Source organism: Cervus canadensis, chromosome 6 (assembly GCF_019320065.1).
Source record: "Cervus canadensis isolate Bull #8, Minnesota chromosome 6, ASM1932006v1, whole genome shotgun sequence".
Classification (NCBI taxonomy): domain Eukaryota; kingdom Metazoa; phylum Chordata; class Mammalia; order Artiodactyla; family Cervidae; genus Cervus; species Cervus canadensis.
In genome coordinates this window covers 66,902,411-66,921,278 of record NC_057391.1, presented here as the reverse complement: position 1 = coordinate 66,921,278, position 18,868 = coordinate 66,902,411, and the positions used below count along the sequence as shown (strand labels likewise).

The 18,868-nt window shown below is 37.0% G+C and overlaps 2 protein-coding genes across 3 annotated transcripts in view; one reads left to right on the top strand and one right to left on the bottom strand.

Moving 5' to 3' along the window:
* The window catches only part of CCDC175 (coiled-coil domain containing 175), a 69,693-nt gene extending 68,895 nt beyond the window's left edge, over positions 1 to 798 (top strand). Inside the window, exon 21 of the mRNA XM_043472211.1 lies at positions 766 to 798. The gene's annotated coding sequence lies outside the window, so the exon portion shown is untranslated. The remainder of the gene's footprint in view (positions 1 to 765) is intronic.
* On the bottom strand, positions 611 to 18,827 carry LOC122443711 (JNK1/MAPK8 associated membrane protein). Of its 2 annotated transcripts, none has more exons than XM_043472213.1 (7): positions 18,714 to 18,827; positions 16,257 to 16,348; positions 15,562 to 15,716; positions 9,635 to 9,841; positions 7,385 to 7,566; positions 2,595 to 2,671; positions 611 to 1,614 (listed from the first exon to the last, which is right to left on the bottom strand). In XM_043472213.1, exons 1-7 carry the CDS (start codon positions 18,715 to 18,717, stop codon positions 1,396 to 1,398), a joined length of 936 nt encoding a protein of 311 aa, XP_043328148.1. In that variant the 5' UTR covers positions 18,718 to 18,827; the 3' UTR covers positions 611 to 1,395. The 2 variants fall into 2 exon arrangements, with proteins under 2 accessions (XP_043328148.1, XP_043328150.1); XM_043472215.1 differs by having other exon boundaries at positions 16,257 to 16,330; positions 18,714 to 18,824.
* Between the last annotated feature and the right edge of the window lie 41 nt (positions 18,828 to 18,868).

Sequence of the window (18,868 nt, the reverse complement as noted above, 5' to 3'; positions counted from 1 at the left end):
CATATTTTACAACTGTCAATGAGAGTCTTAAAAGTTTGAGATTTAATAACTCTTACCAAGGAGGAGAATCAGGAAATAACCTTCTGAATAATACAAACAGATAAACTAGGTCAGATTAATAAGTGCAAAAATCTTATTTTGCTTCCATTGTTGCAACCATGAGTCTCCTGAAGGCTTTAGAGCATCAAAATCACAGCACACATCAACAACCAACCACAGGAAAACCATCGGCTCCCTAGGTGGCGCTAGTGGTAAAGAACCCGCCTGCCAATGCAGTAGACTGAGACACTGATTCCATCCTTGGGTTGGGAAGATCCTCTGGAGAAGGAAATGGAAGCTCACTCCAGTGTTCTTGCCTGGAGAATCCCATGGACAGAGGAGCCTGGCAAGGAATAGTGCATTGGGTTACACCAAGTGGGACACGGCTGAAGTGACTTAGCACAGGAAAACTACGTACTGTACATACTCCTCTGCATTTGTTAAACCTAAGAAGCCATCAATTGAGATGTCACAGTGTGACAAAAATTATGTCCTGAGATTTATAAAATGTGGTATGTGTATTTATCCTTCAAAAATGAGATAAATGAGATATGCTTTTCAAAAATGAGGAGTATATAAATATTCATGTTTATTCATTTAGGAAAGAGACACTACTTACTTAACATTTTGAATTATTTCCACAACTAGTGTGGCAAATACAATTAAATGCCAGACATTTGAGATTTTTTTTGTAGTTAAGCTTTTTATTAATGTTTTTCTTTACAGGAGAGGAATAACCTGAGGATATCATCAACAAAACTACCTAAAAACAAAAAACCTGTTATATAAATTATGCTCTATTTTTGTAGTAGATCAAAATACTGTATTGGTGAAAATAAATAGATAACAAAAACAACATACTTTATTTCTGTTTGCTATCAGACCCCACAAATATGCTTGACTTTATAATTCAGTATATTTGAAAAACAAAGTAAAACACAATGGGCATGCACAATTATGCCAATGTTAAGGATTTCAGATTATACTTGTTAATAGTTTTTCTTAATAAAAATAGGAACATCACACATTGCTAGGTACACAGAAACATGATTTTGCTCTAAAGAATAGCTAAATTGTTGCAAGAGGTAAGTGCTTCCTAATAGGCCTCCAGTGGAATAGAACAGAGTGCTGTAAGTGTAGTGTGTTATTGTACATAATGGAGAATTATGGTATTTTGCATTTTCCTTGAAACCATAAATTCTGTTAAATTGAAAAAAGAAAACAACAAACTCCCCAAAACATCAGATGTACTGACAGTCATATTCCCTTGTACGACAGAAGAGTACTAATACATTTTTTTATTTTACTTTTTTTTAAAATTAAGAACACTTCTTAGGTTTTTTTGGCATTTTACATTCAGTGTCCATTGGCTCCTTCTGAGAGTATCCGTGAAGGCTCGGTAAATTTTGCAGTGAACAAGTAAAAAAGGGCTGGTGTGGGTACCAATGCCAAAAGGGGTAAATCTTGCTCAAGTTTATCCACTCTGGAAATGGAGATGATCCCATAGGCATGGAGTAGCCAGTGGCTGAAGAGAACAATGAGTCTTTTCTTTCTGACCAGAAGATCATAGCAGTTCTATAAAATTTTGTAAAAGAAAGAAGAGAGAGATACAGATTATTGGGCTGAATCAACTAGATAAATAATTTATTAATTTTAATTTGAAACATATTATTTTCACACAAAATCATAACCTCAGAATCATAGGGACATAGGAAATCACCCAGTCTTGCTACTATACTTTACAGATGAAGAAACTCAGGCTTCCTATGTTCAGCACGCCAGTGGCCACGACAAGACAGGAGCCCACATTTCTAGGTTCTGGTCTACACCCCCATTCGACCCTGGAAACACTACGGCTGCTTCTGAAAAATCTGAACTGGAAGGGAACTCCACATTTCGTGCCTTCTTCCTGCCCTGATCCACAGCATCTGAGTCTACAGATGGGAAGCAGGGAGTATATACACCCAATTTCTAGCATTCCTAGAGTCAGGTGCCTGGATACTTAGAAGGGAGGGGAAATGACAGGTGACTACTCTGATTTCCCTTTAACCTTTAATATCACTCCATAATATACAGAAATTGGAAGGACCAAATTATAAAAGTAATATCTAAATGTGCTAATAAACACACTAAAATACAATTTGCAACTGGTTAGTTAACGTTCCCTCATTAAATGGCTCATCAGCTCGGTTCTATGTAAAATAAAGAATTTATGTTTCCCTTAAAATACTGTTAATAAGGTTCAACATTTCAATAATCAAATATTTTCTATGTGGATAAATGATGTGAAATGATTTTTTTCTCTAACATGCTGGAGAGTTAAGCCTGATTAATTTTCCCAAGCAAATACAGTCCAGGATACAACTTTTTACAAACTGATGAGCCAAAAGCTACTGAGTGACCCTGTTTAGCCAAGGATTACTAAAGCAATCAGCTGTAACATATCGTATCATATGTTACTGTCCTATTCAATAGTCAACTCTATTAAAAAACAAAACAAAACAAAAAATCTATTAAAAAACAAACTCTTTAACAGAAGAAAAAAGACATCCTACCTCTATTTCAGAAGCCGACATGTACACAGCCAGAGTAACCAAAGATAATACTAATATAATGTATGGGAAGGCATAGTCTGAAAGACAAACATTGGTATTATGCTGAAAATTAAAATTTCTGAATAAACCATCAAAAAATTCAAACAGTATAATTCTTTTCCTAGACAAAAACCTTCTCAACCAATCCTGTGAGAGATGGAAGCCCTAATGCTCTAAGACAGGGGTCAGCAAACTTTTTCTGTAAAGGGCCAGACAGTGGCTTTGTGGGCCATACTGTCTCGGTCTCGGTCACCTAACTCCACAGTTGCAGTGGGAAAGCACCCAGGTCATACGTAATGAATGGATGTGTTTGTGTTCAGTAAAATTAACTTTATAAGTTTGTAAGTTACGATTGTAAGTTATTCAGACAATAAAATTCAAATTTTATCTAACTGTCACATGTCAAGAAATACTACTACTCTTTTGATCTTTCCCCCACAACAATTAAAAGATGTAAAACTATCCTTGGCCCAGTTTTGAAGACCCCTGGCTTAAGGCTTCCACTGATGTAAAGAATTAACTTCTCTCCTATGCATACTCGCTATGTATCAAACTTGGGAGAATTGGGAAACTAATCACTCAATTTTTGGTGTTTTGTGGTTCAGACTGGGGAACTTCAGTTAAGAAAGACTATTATATAGAAGGGTAATTCAGCTTTAATTAAAAGGTCATATGGCAATAAGCCTCAAAGGCTAAATGGATCATTCAGTACTCTTAATGACACACTTCTAGACATTTCTAATTCAAATATAGTACAGTAAAATAATATTTTAAGTAAAATTTTTACTTAAAAATACTTTTCTTTTAAAATGTTTTAAACATATACAGCTCACTAAAACAAATGGACAAATTGAAAAAAATCTTGAATTATTTTTATGCAATTATTTTAAAACAATTAACTTCAGTTACTATTACGTTGGTGCAAAAGTAATTGCAGTTTTGCATTGTTGAACTTGGCTGTTTGATATTGGAATACCTTCTTAAATAAATGTAGTTATGTTATACATCATTTTAATGTGTATTTATCAGTTTTTCTTGCTAATGACTTATTTACTTGCTGTGTATTTTATATTTATTTTAGTTTATGGAAATGATGTCAGACAGAAAGCGATTTTCTTATTTGAGTTCAAAATGGATCATAAAGCGGTGGAGACAACTCACAACATCAACAATGCATCTGGCCCAGGAACTGCTAACAAACATACAGTGCCGTGGTCAGTTCAAGTTGTGCAAAGGAGACCAGAGTCTTGAAGAGGAGCACAGTGGCCAGCCATCGGAAGTTGACAACAAAAATTGAGAGCCATCACCAAAGCTGATCCTCTTACAACGAGTTGCCTAAGAACTAAATGTCAACCATTGTATGGCTGTTTCACATTTGAAACAAATTGGAAAGGTGAAAGAGCTTGATAAGCGGGTGCCTTATGGGCTGACTGCAAATCAAAAAAATCATTTTGAAGTGTTGTCTTCTCTTACTCTACACAACAACAAACCATTTCTTGATCAAATTGTGATGTGCGACGAAAAGTGGATTTTATACAACCTGTGACAATCCGCTCAGTGGCTGCACGGAGAAGCAGCCGCAAAGCACTTCCCAAAGCCAAACTTGCACCCAAAAAAGGTCATTGTCACTGGTGGTCTGCTGCCCATCTGATTCATTACAGCTTTCTGAATCCTGGTGAAATCATTACATCTGAGAAGCATGCTCAGCAAATCGAAGAGATGCACCGAAAACTGCAACGCCTGCAGCCGGGATTGGTCAATATAATGGGCCCAGTTCTTTGTGACAACGCCTGACCACAGGCCTCACAACCAGTGCTTCCGAAGTTTAATGAATCGGGCTACAGAGTTTTGCCTCATCCACCATATTCACCTGACCTCTCACCAACCACTTACCACTTCAAGCATCTCGAGAACTTTTTGCAGAGAAAATGCTTACACAACCAGGAGGCAGAAAATGCTTTCCAAGAGTTGAGTCCTAAAGCATGGATTTTTACACTACAGAAATAAAGAAACCTATTTCTTTTTGGAAAAAATGTGTTGAAAGTAATGGTTCCTATTTTGATTAATAAAGATGTGTCTGAGCCTAGTTATAATGATTTAAAATTCATGGTCCAAAACTGCAATTGCTTTTGTACCAAACTAATAAAACTATTAATTACTCTGTAACCCAGTAGAACCCATTTGGAACATTGTCAGAAACTCTGAATTATCCATACAAGCCTGATTCCAACTTACTAAATAAATGAATGACGTGGTTGACATTTAGAACCTTTATTGCCTAAACAGGTTAGGTCCTAACCAACCATTCAAAAAAAAATCCCAATTAACTTATAAATAGCTAAACAATGTTACTAATGATACAAATTTAAGAACTAGTAGTTAAAAGGATAAGGAGGAAATCTCCAACATGGCCCAAACTTTTGGGGAGCAGAGGGAGGTTCTGGGCTCAAAGTAGGATTTAGAATTGTTCTTATTCTAGGGTTGAAGACAATATAAGATTTTTAAGCAACTAGGTCTGAGGGTAGTGCCTAAAAATCTGCCTTTTAGTTCTATAGGTGGTTCAGAGGCATACCACACTTCAAAATGGGCTTCAATAATACTTCCAAGCAAGTAAAAGTTGTCACTGACATCTTCCTAATTATTCCCAGTGTCTCTTTTCCTAGACCCTGTATCCTGAGCTACCAGAAGCTTCTTGCTGCTCTACTTTGCTCAAGCTTGCTATATTCTCTTGTCATGGACTAAATGTCTGTGTCCCCCAAATTCTTATGTTGAAATTCTAACCCTCAATGTGATGGTGTAAGTAGGTAGAGGGCCTTTGGGGTGATTAGGTCATGTGGGTGAAGCTCTCAAGAATGGGATTAGTGCTCTTATCAAAAAGACCTCAGAGAACTCTCCCCTTTTCTGCCATGTGAGGACTCTGAAAGAAGACAGCCACTGATGAACCAAGAAACAAGTCCTCCTCAGACTCCAAATCTGCTGGTGCCTTGATCTTCGATCTCAGTCTCCAGAACTGCAAGAAGTAAGTCACTGTTGTTTGTAAGCCACCCAGTCTATGGTATTCTTTTATAGCAGCCTGAACCAGGACACCCCTACAAACCAAAAATTATCTCTCTTTTTCAACATCATAAAATTGAGTTGTTATAATACCCTCTAGGACTGATCTCAGCAGACTGCATAAGTTTATAGTTAGTACAAATAGACAATAACTCCTTGATCCTCCCTTGATGAATGTGCTCTGGGTGGAGGCTTGTTAACAAAATTATCTAAAGACATTCAGTGTGGAAAAAGGCATTTTCAATACAGGCAGCTACAACATTGGAAGCAATGCTATCTGGCAGTCTCCTTAGGTTAACTTCCCAGCCTCTCCCTGCTTTCCACGACGTTCCTCTTTCCCCCATTTCACAACCAAGAAGTTCTCTACAGTCAAAGCAGCTGCTGTCCAGGACACAGGGATCTGAGAGCTGACAATTCTTAAATCTTTACAGCCTAGTCAGCTCTCCCAGGTTTGTCCAGTATAAATAACTACCTGTGCTTTTTTGGATATTCCATGAATACCAATCTATTTGCTTCTTCTAACATTCATGATTCATGCAATCACTAGTTACTAAGTTAGACATTTCCTTTATTGTATTCTCCTCCCAATCCCTCAACCCCTGTATTAGTTTCCTAGTTTAATTAACTCTGTCTTTGAAATTGTTCTTCATTCCTGGTGTTTCTCTGCTAGGTCACACAGTCAGGCTGGTTTCATGGCAGTAATCTCTTAACTGATGCCCCAGGTTCTTTTCCCAGCCAATCCATCTTCTACACTGCTACCAAGTTATCTTTTTTCAATGCAAATCTAGTCAAGTAACTCTTCCTCCTGAAATCCTTTTAAGAGCAGGTCCCAAGAATAGCAACTTCAAATGCTTACAGAGGTCAGTTAGGAGAATAAAATTATAGGTTTTCAAACACCATGCAGGCCAAAGGAAACAATTTATCTGTCAAATCAGAATATGAGGGTTAAAGACCCCTAACTAGCCTCCAATTTCCTCTTCCCTTGGCCTTCCCCTCAGCTCCACCCTCACTTTGAACCAAGTTCACTACTAAGCTACAGTACTTGCAGAGTGATGTCATCTTCCCCAGTTCCTTCAGGTCAGAAGCTTGTCCTCTGCACCCTGGCAAGCTCCATATACACATGGTATCCAACATCCTTGCAATGTTCAAAGTCACATGTTCAAAAAGTACCACTCTATGTTCTCAGCTACTTAGCATAGCTTTCCTAGTAGGATGTGAGCTCTTTAACACCAACTTTCATTCTTTTAGGTCACAGATCAGTCTAAATGGTTGCTGAATAAATGAATGAATGGATACATTAAAATAAAAAAAATATATTGAGGATTTTTTACTGTTTCTAAAAGTTTTTTGATTAAAAAAACTTAGAAAACTAAGACCTAACTTGATGGTAAACATCATATGATATCAAGAGTTATTTCCATTTGTTATATGTAAAAACCAGTTTTTGTGTTATTTACACTCAGATTTTAAAAAAGCCTTCCTATGAGGTTGTGAGCGTCAAATACAAAGTATTTTCTAAACAAGTTAGTTTTGATTAAGGATGATGTGTTTCAGCAAAAACATAGTATGGCTTATTTTCAAGGATAAAAACAAAAACAAAACCACTTTAAAGAACAAGGTCCAATATTATACTCAGAGAAAACATTGTTTAACACATATAATAAATATATTTCATTGATGTTACCCATCAAACTTACATAAAAGGCCTCCACCAACTGCCTGAAGCACGGTTAAAATTGGGAAGAAGTAAAGTGCAGCATAAATACTTTTAAATCGATCAGACTTCCCTAACCCACAGGCAATCTTTTTAACCAGAAGAGGTCGGAGTAGCATCATTAATACCAAGCAGAATGCATAATAGATAAATACAATGGTGTATCTGGAAAATAAAATAGCAAACTGTTACATCAAAAATATGTTTTAAAATGTCCTTTTATCATTGATCATTTTAAAATCAAAGATCCTGAAAAAGGTTTAAAAAGTCTACCCGTCAAATATTCAGATTGGTAAAGGGTTGGCCAAGACTCTCATATATTGCTGTAAAAAGCATGCTGGTTCCCTTCTGGTAGGCAGTTTGGAAATGTGTATCAAAAATCAAAAAATGTTTATATCTTTAATCCAGAAAGTGTACTTGTAGAAATTAATCAAAGGGAAACAATCAGATATACACAAAAACCCAATGAACAAGCATTTTTACTGAATCATATGATAAAGGAAACTCAGGAAGAAAATATTCAACAATAGGAAAGTGGTTAAATTTTAGAATATATTTTTGCTGGACTACTATGCAGACATTAAAAATCCAATTATGAAAGAAACGTTAACAACAAAACTGTGCCTCATACATTAAATGACAACAGATTACAAATGGCATGTGAATAATATAACTTTCACACTCTTTTAAAAAAATACATGCATACACACAGAAATGCAACTGCAAAGACATTTTTAAGTGATCATCTTAAGAAATGGAATTATAGATTATTTTATCTGGGGTATGCTTTTTCTGTTTTCCAAATGTCCTATAATGTAATTTTTAAAAATCACCAAAAAAGTTGTAAAAAGATACTCTCTATCAGCAGATTATAGTTTCTAGCTCTTCATGTTGAATAATGGAATTTCTGTACATATATTTCTAACTTCCTTTTCATGAGGATTTAAAATTATTTTCACTAACTTACACTCAAACCCTCTCCTGTGCAGACGAAAGTCGAGGGAAGCGCAAGAGTTGTCCCAAATTACTGACCACTTGCCCGCTCACACAGCTCAGCGATCCGGGATCCCTGTGCTCTCAGGATGCTTTCAGGTCCAGCCCTGTACTGTACTGCATTATTTCAAGCCTGACCTCTTGGATGATGAGTTTTTTTTCTATTGTTAGGCCTCCTCCTACCAACATCAAAACAAAGTAAAATCTGTCTATTCCTGCAGCTTGTAGTTCCTTAAGAGCTCAAAAAAAATTATTATTTTAATCAGTTTATATGTATAAATTATATGTCTGTCTATATATATATATATAATTTTATATATATAAGGAATAAATAATTTATAGGACTTAAAATGTAGGCAGGCAGTTAGAAAAGATTCTCACATCTCTATATCTGGACCTTATTTTTAGATCTCATTTTTTGAAAATTATCTTTTTATATACGTGCATTTTTTTTTGGACCCTTAGTACTACTAAGACTTGTGCAAAAACGTCTGTTTTGTTCAGCATATACATAATGGTAAATTTCTATAATTATGAGAATATAAACACCAGACTCTTCTACTGTACCTTTACTGAGAAAAACACATCAAAATGAACACCAACAATTCACAGGAATTCTAAAAATGTAGTCTGGGATAATATTATACAAAATCTGATTAATTTGATATTTTTAAAACAAAACATTCTGGTGAAAGTTACATTTATTTGGGGAGGGGAAAAAAAGAAAGAACATTAACCCAAGTACTCTAATAATAATGTCAGCTACTTGGAAGTGCTTCCTATATGTAAGGCACACTTATTTAATCCTTACAGTCACCTTACAAGGTATCATTCTTCCCATTTTTACCAATGGGGAGGTCGAGGTTACAAGAGGTTCTTAACATGTTCAAATTAACAGCTAACAGGCTTAGGATTCAAACTCCACAGCCCATATTATTTCCTATAAGTCAGATATTGCTTCTCTGTTGTACATTAAAAAGGTTTTCCTTATAATTCCCTTTTTAAGAAACATATAGTTTTAGAAGTGCTTAGACACCTCAACATCAACACTAAAATACTTTCACTTCTATTATACTGAGATGTATTTCTATTTCCCCTTATCAGACTATCACTTTAGAAAAGAAAATAATTTATGTTTATCTCCCCTAGTGCCTAGGAGCCATTTCACAAGGCTCAGTCTGCTGAAATGAATGAAATCTACAATCACGATTTTTAAAAAAAGATCTTAATGAATACTTACAATGGGTAGACAGCTTCATGAGTACAGTGCACTGTGGTAACGTAATCCGGACTTGGGTTGTAAAGCATGGTGTACCAATCAGAAAGCATCAATACTCGACATGAACGGATATAAAGCACACCAACTGGCTCGCTCACAAGTAAGGTGATGATAGCTGCCATGGTGCATTCAAACAGTGCAGTAATGTGCTGGAAGAGGGCGCTGGAACTGATAAAACAAAGGACGGACAGTAACCAGAGAATTCTCAGCATGCAACTGGCTGTTAATAAAACCTGTATCTGCTTCAAAATGTGGATTCCAAAAAGAAGTTGTAACTGATAAATCCTGAAACAAAAACATCTTCTAAACAGGTAAGAAAAGCCAAGAACATACAAAAACTACTTGGGAAGAATTTAACCTTGTTTACTAAAAAGGGATAAATACTTACCCCAGATAACAATGTGCCTGTATTGTCTGAATGTGTAGAAGAGCAGAAATTGGATCTCCTTTTAGATTCAATATCTCTCCAAACTATTAAAAATGTCTTAAAAGTTATCTATGCATCATTTTAAATTATTTTAAACATTAAAAGTACATACAAGATTATATGAAATATACATTAGTTAAAAATATACTAAACATTGTAAGCTCACCACCTAACCCAATAACTAGAACATTAACAACTTGTATCTACCTGTTTCTCCCCATTCCACATTCCTGTCTCTCCCCTAGAAATAATCATTATATTAAATTGCCTTTATCAGTTTTGCTGAACAGTTTTTATTCCAACTGTATTTATACTTCAAAATCACTATTTAGTTTTGCTTATTTTTCAACATGATAAGGAGATATAACCTTTCTCAGATTTTTTTTCCACTCAGAATTACATTTCTAAGATTCATTTATAGCCCTGCTTATAGCTGAAGTTCAGTCACGTTCACTGCTATATATTCTACTTGTGATCTTTCTATTATTTATCTATCCTGCTTTGTTAGTAAAGTATGTTGTAAATATCTTCCTATCAGTTTATGGATTGAATTGTCATTTTTCTTTGTGCTGTCTTTTTATGAACAAATTCTGAATTTTAATATAGTTGGCTTTATCAAATTTTAAGTTTCTGGTTAACAGATTCTCACTCTAAGAAAAATATTATCTTGTATTTTCTTCTAAAAGTTTTAAGGTTTTGCTTTTCATGTTTCAATCTTTAATACATTCAGAAGATATTTCTGTGTATAAGTTAAAAGAGATTTCTGTATTTAAGTTAGAATATAACTTTAGCTTTTCCCATTTGAATATCCAACTGTCCAGGAGCAACACTGAAGAGTAAATCTTTTCCCCTCATTAAGCTGCCATGCCATCCCTGCCATAAGAAGTTCCCTTATATAACTAGTCTGCTTTTAGGTTCTCTGTTTCATTCCTGGGGTTCATTTATCTATCCCTGGAACAACAGAACGATAGTAATTTCCTGATATTACATATATTCTTCTACTTTTCCAGTGGTTTTGGTCACTCTTGGGCCTTTGAACTTCCATATAAATTATAGAACTAGCTTGTTAAGTTCCACTGTATAAATCCAATGTAGCTTAGCTACCTTGGTCTTGGCTGCCTCACAGAACTGTGATTCTATAAATGAAATATAAGAGGGAACTGACTTTGTATAATTATAGACAGCCTCTTAAACTCTCATCATTTATAATATCTAGTCTATAGATGCTTTTGAGTTTTCTACTTGAACAATGTTTCACTTATCTACCACTGCATAGCAAACTACCCTAAAACTTAATGGCTTAAAGCAACCACCACTGATTATATCTCACTATTCTGTGGTTTGACTGGGCTCAACTGAAATATTGAGAAGTAAGTTCACAGAATTCTTCCTAGGAATCAAAACACATTCCAAGCAGAATAAATAAAAAGAAATTCACACCAATACACATTATACTTAAGCTTCAGAACACCAAAGACAGAAGAGCTGCTGGTGAGCAGCGCCCGCACGCTGACGGCTGACAGCCAGCACCTCTTCCACCATGAGTTGCTCGCTTTGCACACCTCAGCCGAGTCCAGCCTCGAGATGAGCGCATCCCAACTCAACATCATGTGGAACAGAAGAAAGGACCACCCAGTTGCTGTTGGCAATTAGCCTTAGACAACCCAACCCCACTGCCTGCTTTGGCTCCAGCTCAGGGTGGGCTTGCTTGTTTTCTGAAAGAGAGGAGTTCTCAAAGATCCATCCCTCCCCACCCCCTCATTCCTGTGAGACCAGCAATGTCTTCCACAGCATTTCTCTTCCAGACTTCAGGTATTCCACGCAAGATCACTGAAGCTCCTAATGAGCCCAAGGTGCTGGAAGCAGAATTCCTAAGCCGTTTTACACAGATAAAGACGGAGTACATAAGTAAATGTGTACAGTTTCATATTATAGAACCCAATCTTTTGCTTCTTTATAGAATTCATATTTTTGGAGGCAAAATCTGAACCTTATCAATTCTTGACAAGACTTCAGTAACATTCTTGCTGGCTTTCTACTACTCATACTCTCTTTCAATCCACCTTTAGTCAACTATGTTATCTTCTACAAAATGGAATCTGCTCCTAAAACTCCCCTTATTAATCTACTTCAGTGAGTCCCATCTGCCTTTCAGGAAAAATACTTCCTGCCAGCCTTATCTCCCATACTACCTGGCCTTACAAAACTACTTGTTTCCTCACTGCTTCACTCATCCCAGCATGCTCCATGCTCCACCTCAAAGCACATGTCACCTACTCTGGGGTTATTCCCAGATCCTAGGAATATTTCCTAAGACTCTCCCAGCCCCAGATCCCTTTATATCTTGGTCTTATTTAGTGCCTATTTCTCACAGCACCCTCAGCTCTCATTTCTTAGTTATACTGTGCTCTCTCTTGGCTCTAGATTTTTGCACGTTTTTCCTGCTGATAAACTCTCCCTTCCATTTCTCTCAAAAACGACTCATTTTTCAAAGTTCAGCTTAAAATCAGTTTTTTCTCTTGTGATATCACCCTACTCCCTCTTTAAGCTAGCCTTAAAACTATGTACACACCTCTACCAGAGACCCTCACATACACTGTGACGGTTTGTTTACCTCATCCACTGGGCTGTGAGCATCCACACTTCAGTCATCTCTGAATCCCACAAGCTAGTATAGCACCTGGCACATTGCAAACATCCCTAAAGATTGTTGCATGAATACATTTGGAACACAAATTACAAAAGAAGCACAGCTTCTGGCTTCATTACATAAAAATATGCATTTTCTGCCTATCTCTGCCCTGGCCTCAAAGAAAAACAAATTTAATACTAAACTCTGGGAAAAGCAAACAGGCCAGAAAGTGAAGTTTTGATTAGTGTCTAGCCTATGTTTTTGAACTGTGGTGCTGGAGAAGACTCTTCAGAGTCCCTTGGACAGCAAGGAGATCAAACCAGTCAATCCTAAAGGAAATCAATCCTGAATATTCATTGGAAGGACTGATGCTGAAGCTGAAGCTCCAATACTTTGGCTACCTGATTGGAAGAACTGACTCACTGAAAAAGATCCTGACGCTGGGAAAGACTGAAGGCAGAAGTGGATGACAGATGATGAGATGGTTGGATGGCATCACCAACTCAATGGACACAAGTATGAGCAAGCTGTGGGAGTTGGTGATGGACAGGGAAGCCTGGCGTACTGCAATCCATGGGTCGCAAAAGAATTAGACACAACTGAGCAACTGAACTATGCATTCAATGTGGGCACTAGGACTCCCAAGGAGATAAGAACTGAGCCTTGAGTATAAAATTACACTTCTGATATGTAAAACACATATATACATACACTATAAATCAATTAACAGTATATCTGTGATACTAAAATTTCATGGGGCAGGTGAAATTTGGGGGGAAAGGTATCTTAAAAAGCTCTTTAAGGAGGAAAGAATGAAAAAGTTTGAGAAACATGAGTCTAGCCTAAGACAGGTAGGCCCCTGCTTCCTTGATTCTAAGTACAGTGTCTCAGGAAAACATAAGAGATGGCCCTTGTATTTCTTGCTACCAACTTCTTAGGCAAAACATAGTTATGCAAACTCCTTTTTAAGCCCACTTCCTTTCCTGTCTAAGCACTGATCATATCTCTGCTTTATCCCCAAGCCAAAGCTCTACCTTCTGCTCTAAAATTCTCTCAAACCGTATCTGATGTTTTAGTTCAAATGTATTTGGTGAGGTACATTCATTAACCCCACCTCTTCATTCCAAGCTATAAAGTTCCAAATAAGCAATTATTTTACTTTAGCTCTGTTAATCACATTTCTTTTCTCACCCTCATCTCTCATCATTCTACAACAGAAACTAAAAGCAGGATGACAGCTGCTTTAAAAAAAATTTAATGGCTTCTTTTCTGAAAAATAATGAATGCTTTTCCAATGTAAATAATCAATGTGGACTTATCTGGTAGGTCCAGAAAAGTACTTACTCTACTTCCATCTGACCATCCTCTTCACTTCTGTTCCTATCACTGGAGTCTAGCCATCACTACTTTTTGGACAACAGCTTTCTAATATGTCTCACCTCTAATCTGCCCTCCACAGAAGTTATCTTCTTAAAATATATACCTAAGATACTCTTTTTTCCAAACAAAAACCTTCACCAATAAATCATTCATTGGCAAATAACTAGTATCTATCATGTGCCAGCAACTGTGCTGGTCTCTGGAGATTCCATAGATAACAATGGCGAGGACCACTGCCCTCAGGGAGCCTATAATCAGGGGTGGGAGAGAACATGAAATGAGGAGACAAACATAACTACAAATTGTGTTGAGTGCTAAATACAAAGCAACAACAACAAAATAGCAGTGCTTTTAAAAAAGAAAAATAATGAGGACAGACCTACTTTAGATTGGGTCAGTGAAGGCTTCTCTAAGCAGATGTAATTTAAACTGAGATTGGAAGAGGGAAAAAGCAGCTAGGTAAAAAGTTGCAGGGAGAAGAGAATATTTCAGGCAGAGAAGAGTTTGGGGAAAAGGACAGGACCTAAGGCAGGAAAGATGCTGAGATGTTAAGAGCAACCAGAAGTCAGGATAGCTGAATGTACCATGGTAGAATTTGGTTCCTCATTCCCAGTGGAATAAGGTTCACATTACCAAGAACTTTCACATTCTGGCCTCGACCCCTTTCTCACCCTCCTTTTTATTACCTTTCTCTCATATGCTATGCACACTTTGAACACCCAACTACTCCCATTCCCACCCATAAGAGATCACATGTTTCATACTTCTATGCCAGTGTTCACACTGTTGCCTCCGCCTGAAATGTTCCTTTTTTGATGTGTTTCAAGTGACACCAGGCAAGATTTTATCTCTTCCATTCTCTGTGACTCTAGACCATTTTATACACTTTTTGGTTCTATACTTTCAAGACTGATATGTATTATAATTAGTTATGAATGTATTTGTCTTCTCTATAAGATGAGGGCTATCAACCACATCAATTATTTTTATATCTCTTCCCCTGATCTTCTAAACAACAAACACAATGCTCAGTAAGTTTTTGTGGACTTTAGTATGAATTTTCATAATTAGGTTGTAGCCATAACACTTTAACTACATTATACTAGAGTACTAGTATTAAACTGCAAAGATTTTTGTTTTAGAACAATAAACAGTTTGTAATCACAGCCAGTTCTTTGCAAAAAACCAATAAAGATAATTAAGAAATAAAAATTAAATAAAATATTCCTCCAGCTTCACTCAGAGTAAAACAAAGGACATTTCCCTTAATATTTACTGAGGCATGCTCTAGCATTGTTTTCTGGCCACAGTCAAAAGTAATCAGAAGATAAAAGAAAAACAAGCCTGCCACTTGTAAAATAACAGAGGTATAATTATTTGATAAGGTCTTTTAAATGACAACTATTCCAACATCAGTGCATTCAGACACATTTAGAGAAAAGTGCTAACCTCTTTTTCCCTGAGTACCATTCAATGAAGAACCAATGTAAAACAAGAGGAAGCATAGCCATAAAGCCAAGATAGAGCCAATCATAAAGTTCTGGAGACTCTGTGCAAGGCTGACAGTATTTCTGTGCATTTGTTCTCTGTCCTCTTGGACACACCTACAATATATAAGAACAGTATATTTTATGTACAGATATTTTAGAACATTAACACCCTCCCAAAATTGTTCACTAAGATGTCATATTTCAGATTAAACGTTTGTTTACACGTGCATCTTTTAAAGATAAAAGAGAAAACATAAATAAAAAAGCCCAAATTGTATTTGTTGTACCTGTATAATGGTCTATTAAGTTACTAAAATAGTTGACTAAGTTACATGAAAAACCTAGTTATTAACATCATATAAAAACTGTAGAGAAATGCTCTGGAGTTGTAATGTTAAATTTTTGTCCAAGTTACTTTTTTACATTAATAAAAAGTAATTAGAAATTATTAAATTATCCATTAAAAAATAGTAACTTTGACTGTCACAAAGATGTATTACAGTCAATATGACAACACAAATGAGAATTTTATTAATGCCTCCATATTCTTTTTTAAGTTGAAATACACTGAAGAAAAAAGTTATTCTACATGTCCCAATATTTCAGAAGCAAACAGACTTTACAAATGAAATAACATACAAAGTTAAGACTTACCCCACATTCTCCATATATTTCAGTTGAGCCATTTTTAAATAACAGGGTCTTCCCACAATAAAGTCCAAGGCATGCTGGTTGAATATCGACAGCTTTTTAAAAACAAATGCCAGTACAGTAACATCTTTTGTGATTATAAAAAATTAGGTAATAAAAGCTGAAACAGTTGGCAGAAATTATCTCAACAGTTTCAACGAAAAAAATATGTATTAGACAAAAGTCTTGATGCATGTATTTAGTTTTCCTTTTATACTGTGACAGTACTGAAGGTTCCATAGAACCTTGTTGCTAATACTGTTCCTTCAGATCAAGGTCTTCATCCAGCAAGGCAGACTCTGCCCAGGACTCAAAGCCTAGCCTGGAATGTCTCCAATGGCTCCAGCCAGTCACTCACTTTGATTGGATGGTCTAGACTTTTGAATTTCCCTTTTTTTTAAAACTAGAGGATTAATAGAGGATTTTTGCCCCAAAAGAACATGAAGTCATGCCTTAAAACACATGAAAATTATTATCACCTCCCTTCATGACAGAACACATTTTAATACCAGAAAAGCAGAAAGGACACAATTTCAGAATAAAAGGACTTTAAGGTAAATAAATTCACTTTATGAGAAGCCTACTAAGTTATCCTAACTTTGGTCATTTTTGTAGAGGACAGGTGAAAAGTTCATCAAGGCTGTCACTGGGCCTCTGACCAGTACTTAGGAAGCACTGCCTCAGAATTAACCCTCTGATCTCAAGCCTTAGACAACATACAAAGCAGCTCTTTTTAACCAAAAAACTCAGGGCCTACAGATTGTCTTTGACCTCACCTACAGGGAAAAGTTATCATCAAAGGAATTTTTTTCATCAGTGACATCTGATTCCCTTCAATCATTGATTTGTTCACTCAGTAAACATGCATTAAGTGTGATTCCACTGGTGAGGGACCCAGACAGATCCACAGGGGAACACGGCAGAGGCTGTATCCTCAAAGAACCTACACCCTACTGTGGAATAAGTCCTGGTCAAATGAGAATTTGGGAAATAAAGCTTTCCCTGAAAAATCATTTCCCAAATTCTTCATGAATTCACAATCTAGAGACTGCCTGATCCACAATACTTTCTTCTTTCAAATTCGAGTAGACTTTTTTCTTTCTCCTTGTGCTGTTGAGAAAAATAGAAATAGCACAGACTAAAATGCCTCAAGTTTAATGTGTTTACCTTTGTCAGATTTCTGACTTTAAAAAAACCCACAGGCTTCTTTACCTTGGCATTTAAAATTTTTTTTCACTATCGCAGTTGCTTCTTTTCATTTATTATTTATGTATTTATATTTATTTATTATTTTTGGCTGCCCTGGGTCTTCCCTGCTGCTCCCTGGCTTGCAGCGAGCTTCTTCCTCGTTGAGGCCTCTCCTTGCCAAGCACTGGGCGCTAGAGCTCTGGCTCAGTAGTTTGTGGTGCAGGGGCTTAGTTGCTCTGGGGCATGTAGGATATTCTCAGACCAGGGACTGAACCCCTGTGCCCTGAATTGGCTGGCAGATTCTTAACTACTGGACCACCAGGAAAGTTCAACACTTATTTTTAAACCAACTGTAATCACAAACTAATAGACCAAAACTAATCGACCAAAAACTAATAGACCAAAGCGAGTTGCTTCAGATTTTTTGAGAACGCGTAAGTTAAAAAATTGTAAACTTCTTCTATACCAATTTTGCCTCTAACAGTTGCTTAATACATCTGACTGTCAATAATCTACAATTTCTCAAAACCCAAGACCTGAAAATCAGCAATGATAAATTGAAAGCAAAAGCTTGTTGATTGGTCACTCAGTCGTGTCCCGACTGTTTTGCGACCTCAAGGACTATAACCTGCCAGGCTCCTCCGTCCATGGGATTGCCCAGACAAGAATACTGGAGTGGGTTGCCATTTCCTTCTCCAATAAGCAAAAGCTTATTGTCCACTTAAAAAAAAAAAAACCCTAGCTCCCACTGTCCGCTCACTTTCCCCTTTTATTTCCCATAGTAAAGGAGATCTGAATTTTTAACTGTTTTGCAACTGTCACGGTCCTTTGGGAACGGCTCCCAAAACTTACGTTTGATGCTGAAGCAAGACACAACAGTATAGCAGCATTGTTTTCTTTACTGTTTTCCTGCACTTAACGCCTGCGCTTAAAATTGTCAAGTTAACCCTCAGGAATGTTAAACAAAGGGACTGAGAAAAGGAATTGAGGTGACATTTTGAATAAACAATAAAGGCCTGGGCTTTCCCGCGTGCAGTCGGTTCCCCAGTTCGGTTTGCCTGGAGCAGAGACTATTCCCATCCCACCTCGGTTCGGCCAAAAACGCGTGGGAACAAAGGACAAGGACTCGCCGCTATCCGAACGCCACCCGCTGGAGCCAAGCGCAGAGCTGGCAGCGTAGGGTAGAAGCAGGGACTAAGATAAACGCTTCCCAGGACCTTGGCGACCACTCACCCATCAGCAGCTTGTAGGTTTACTTGGAGAGACTCAGGGATTAACCGACTAAGCCACCGCGCCCGGACATCCGGGCCAAAGCGCCCTGGACGGCTCCGCCTCCTAGTAACCCGGGCGACCGCCCCGAAGCCCCGCCCCTCCTCGCGCTTCCGGGT

Coding starts and splice junctions, on each gene's coding strand:
- LOC122443711 (XM_043472213.1), bottom strand. Junction 15,717..16,256: donor AAATATATGGAGAATGTGGG/GTAAGTCTTAAC, acceptor TATATATTGTAG/GTGTGTCCAAGAGGACAGAG. Junction 1,615..2,594: donor TGTCGGCTTCTGAAATAGAG/GTAGGATGTCTT, acceptor AAAATTTTATAG/AACTGCTATGATCTTCTGGT.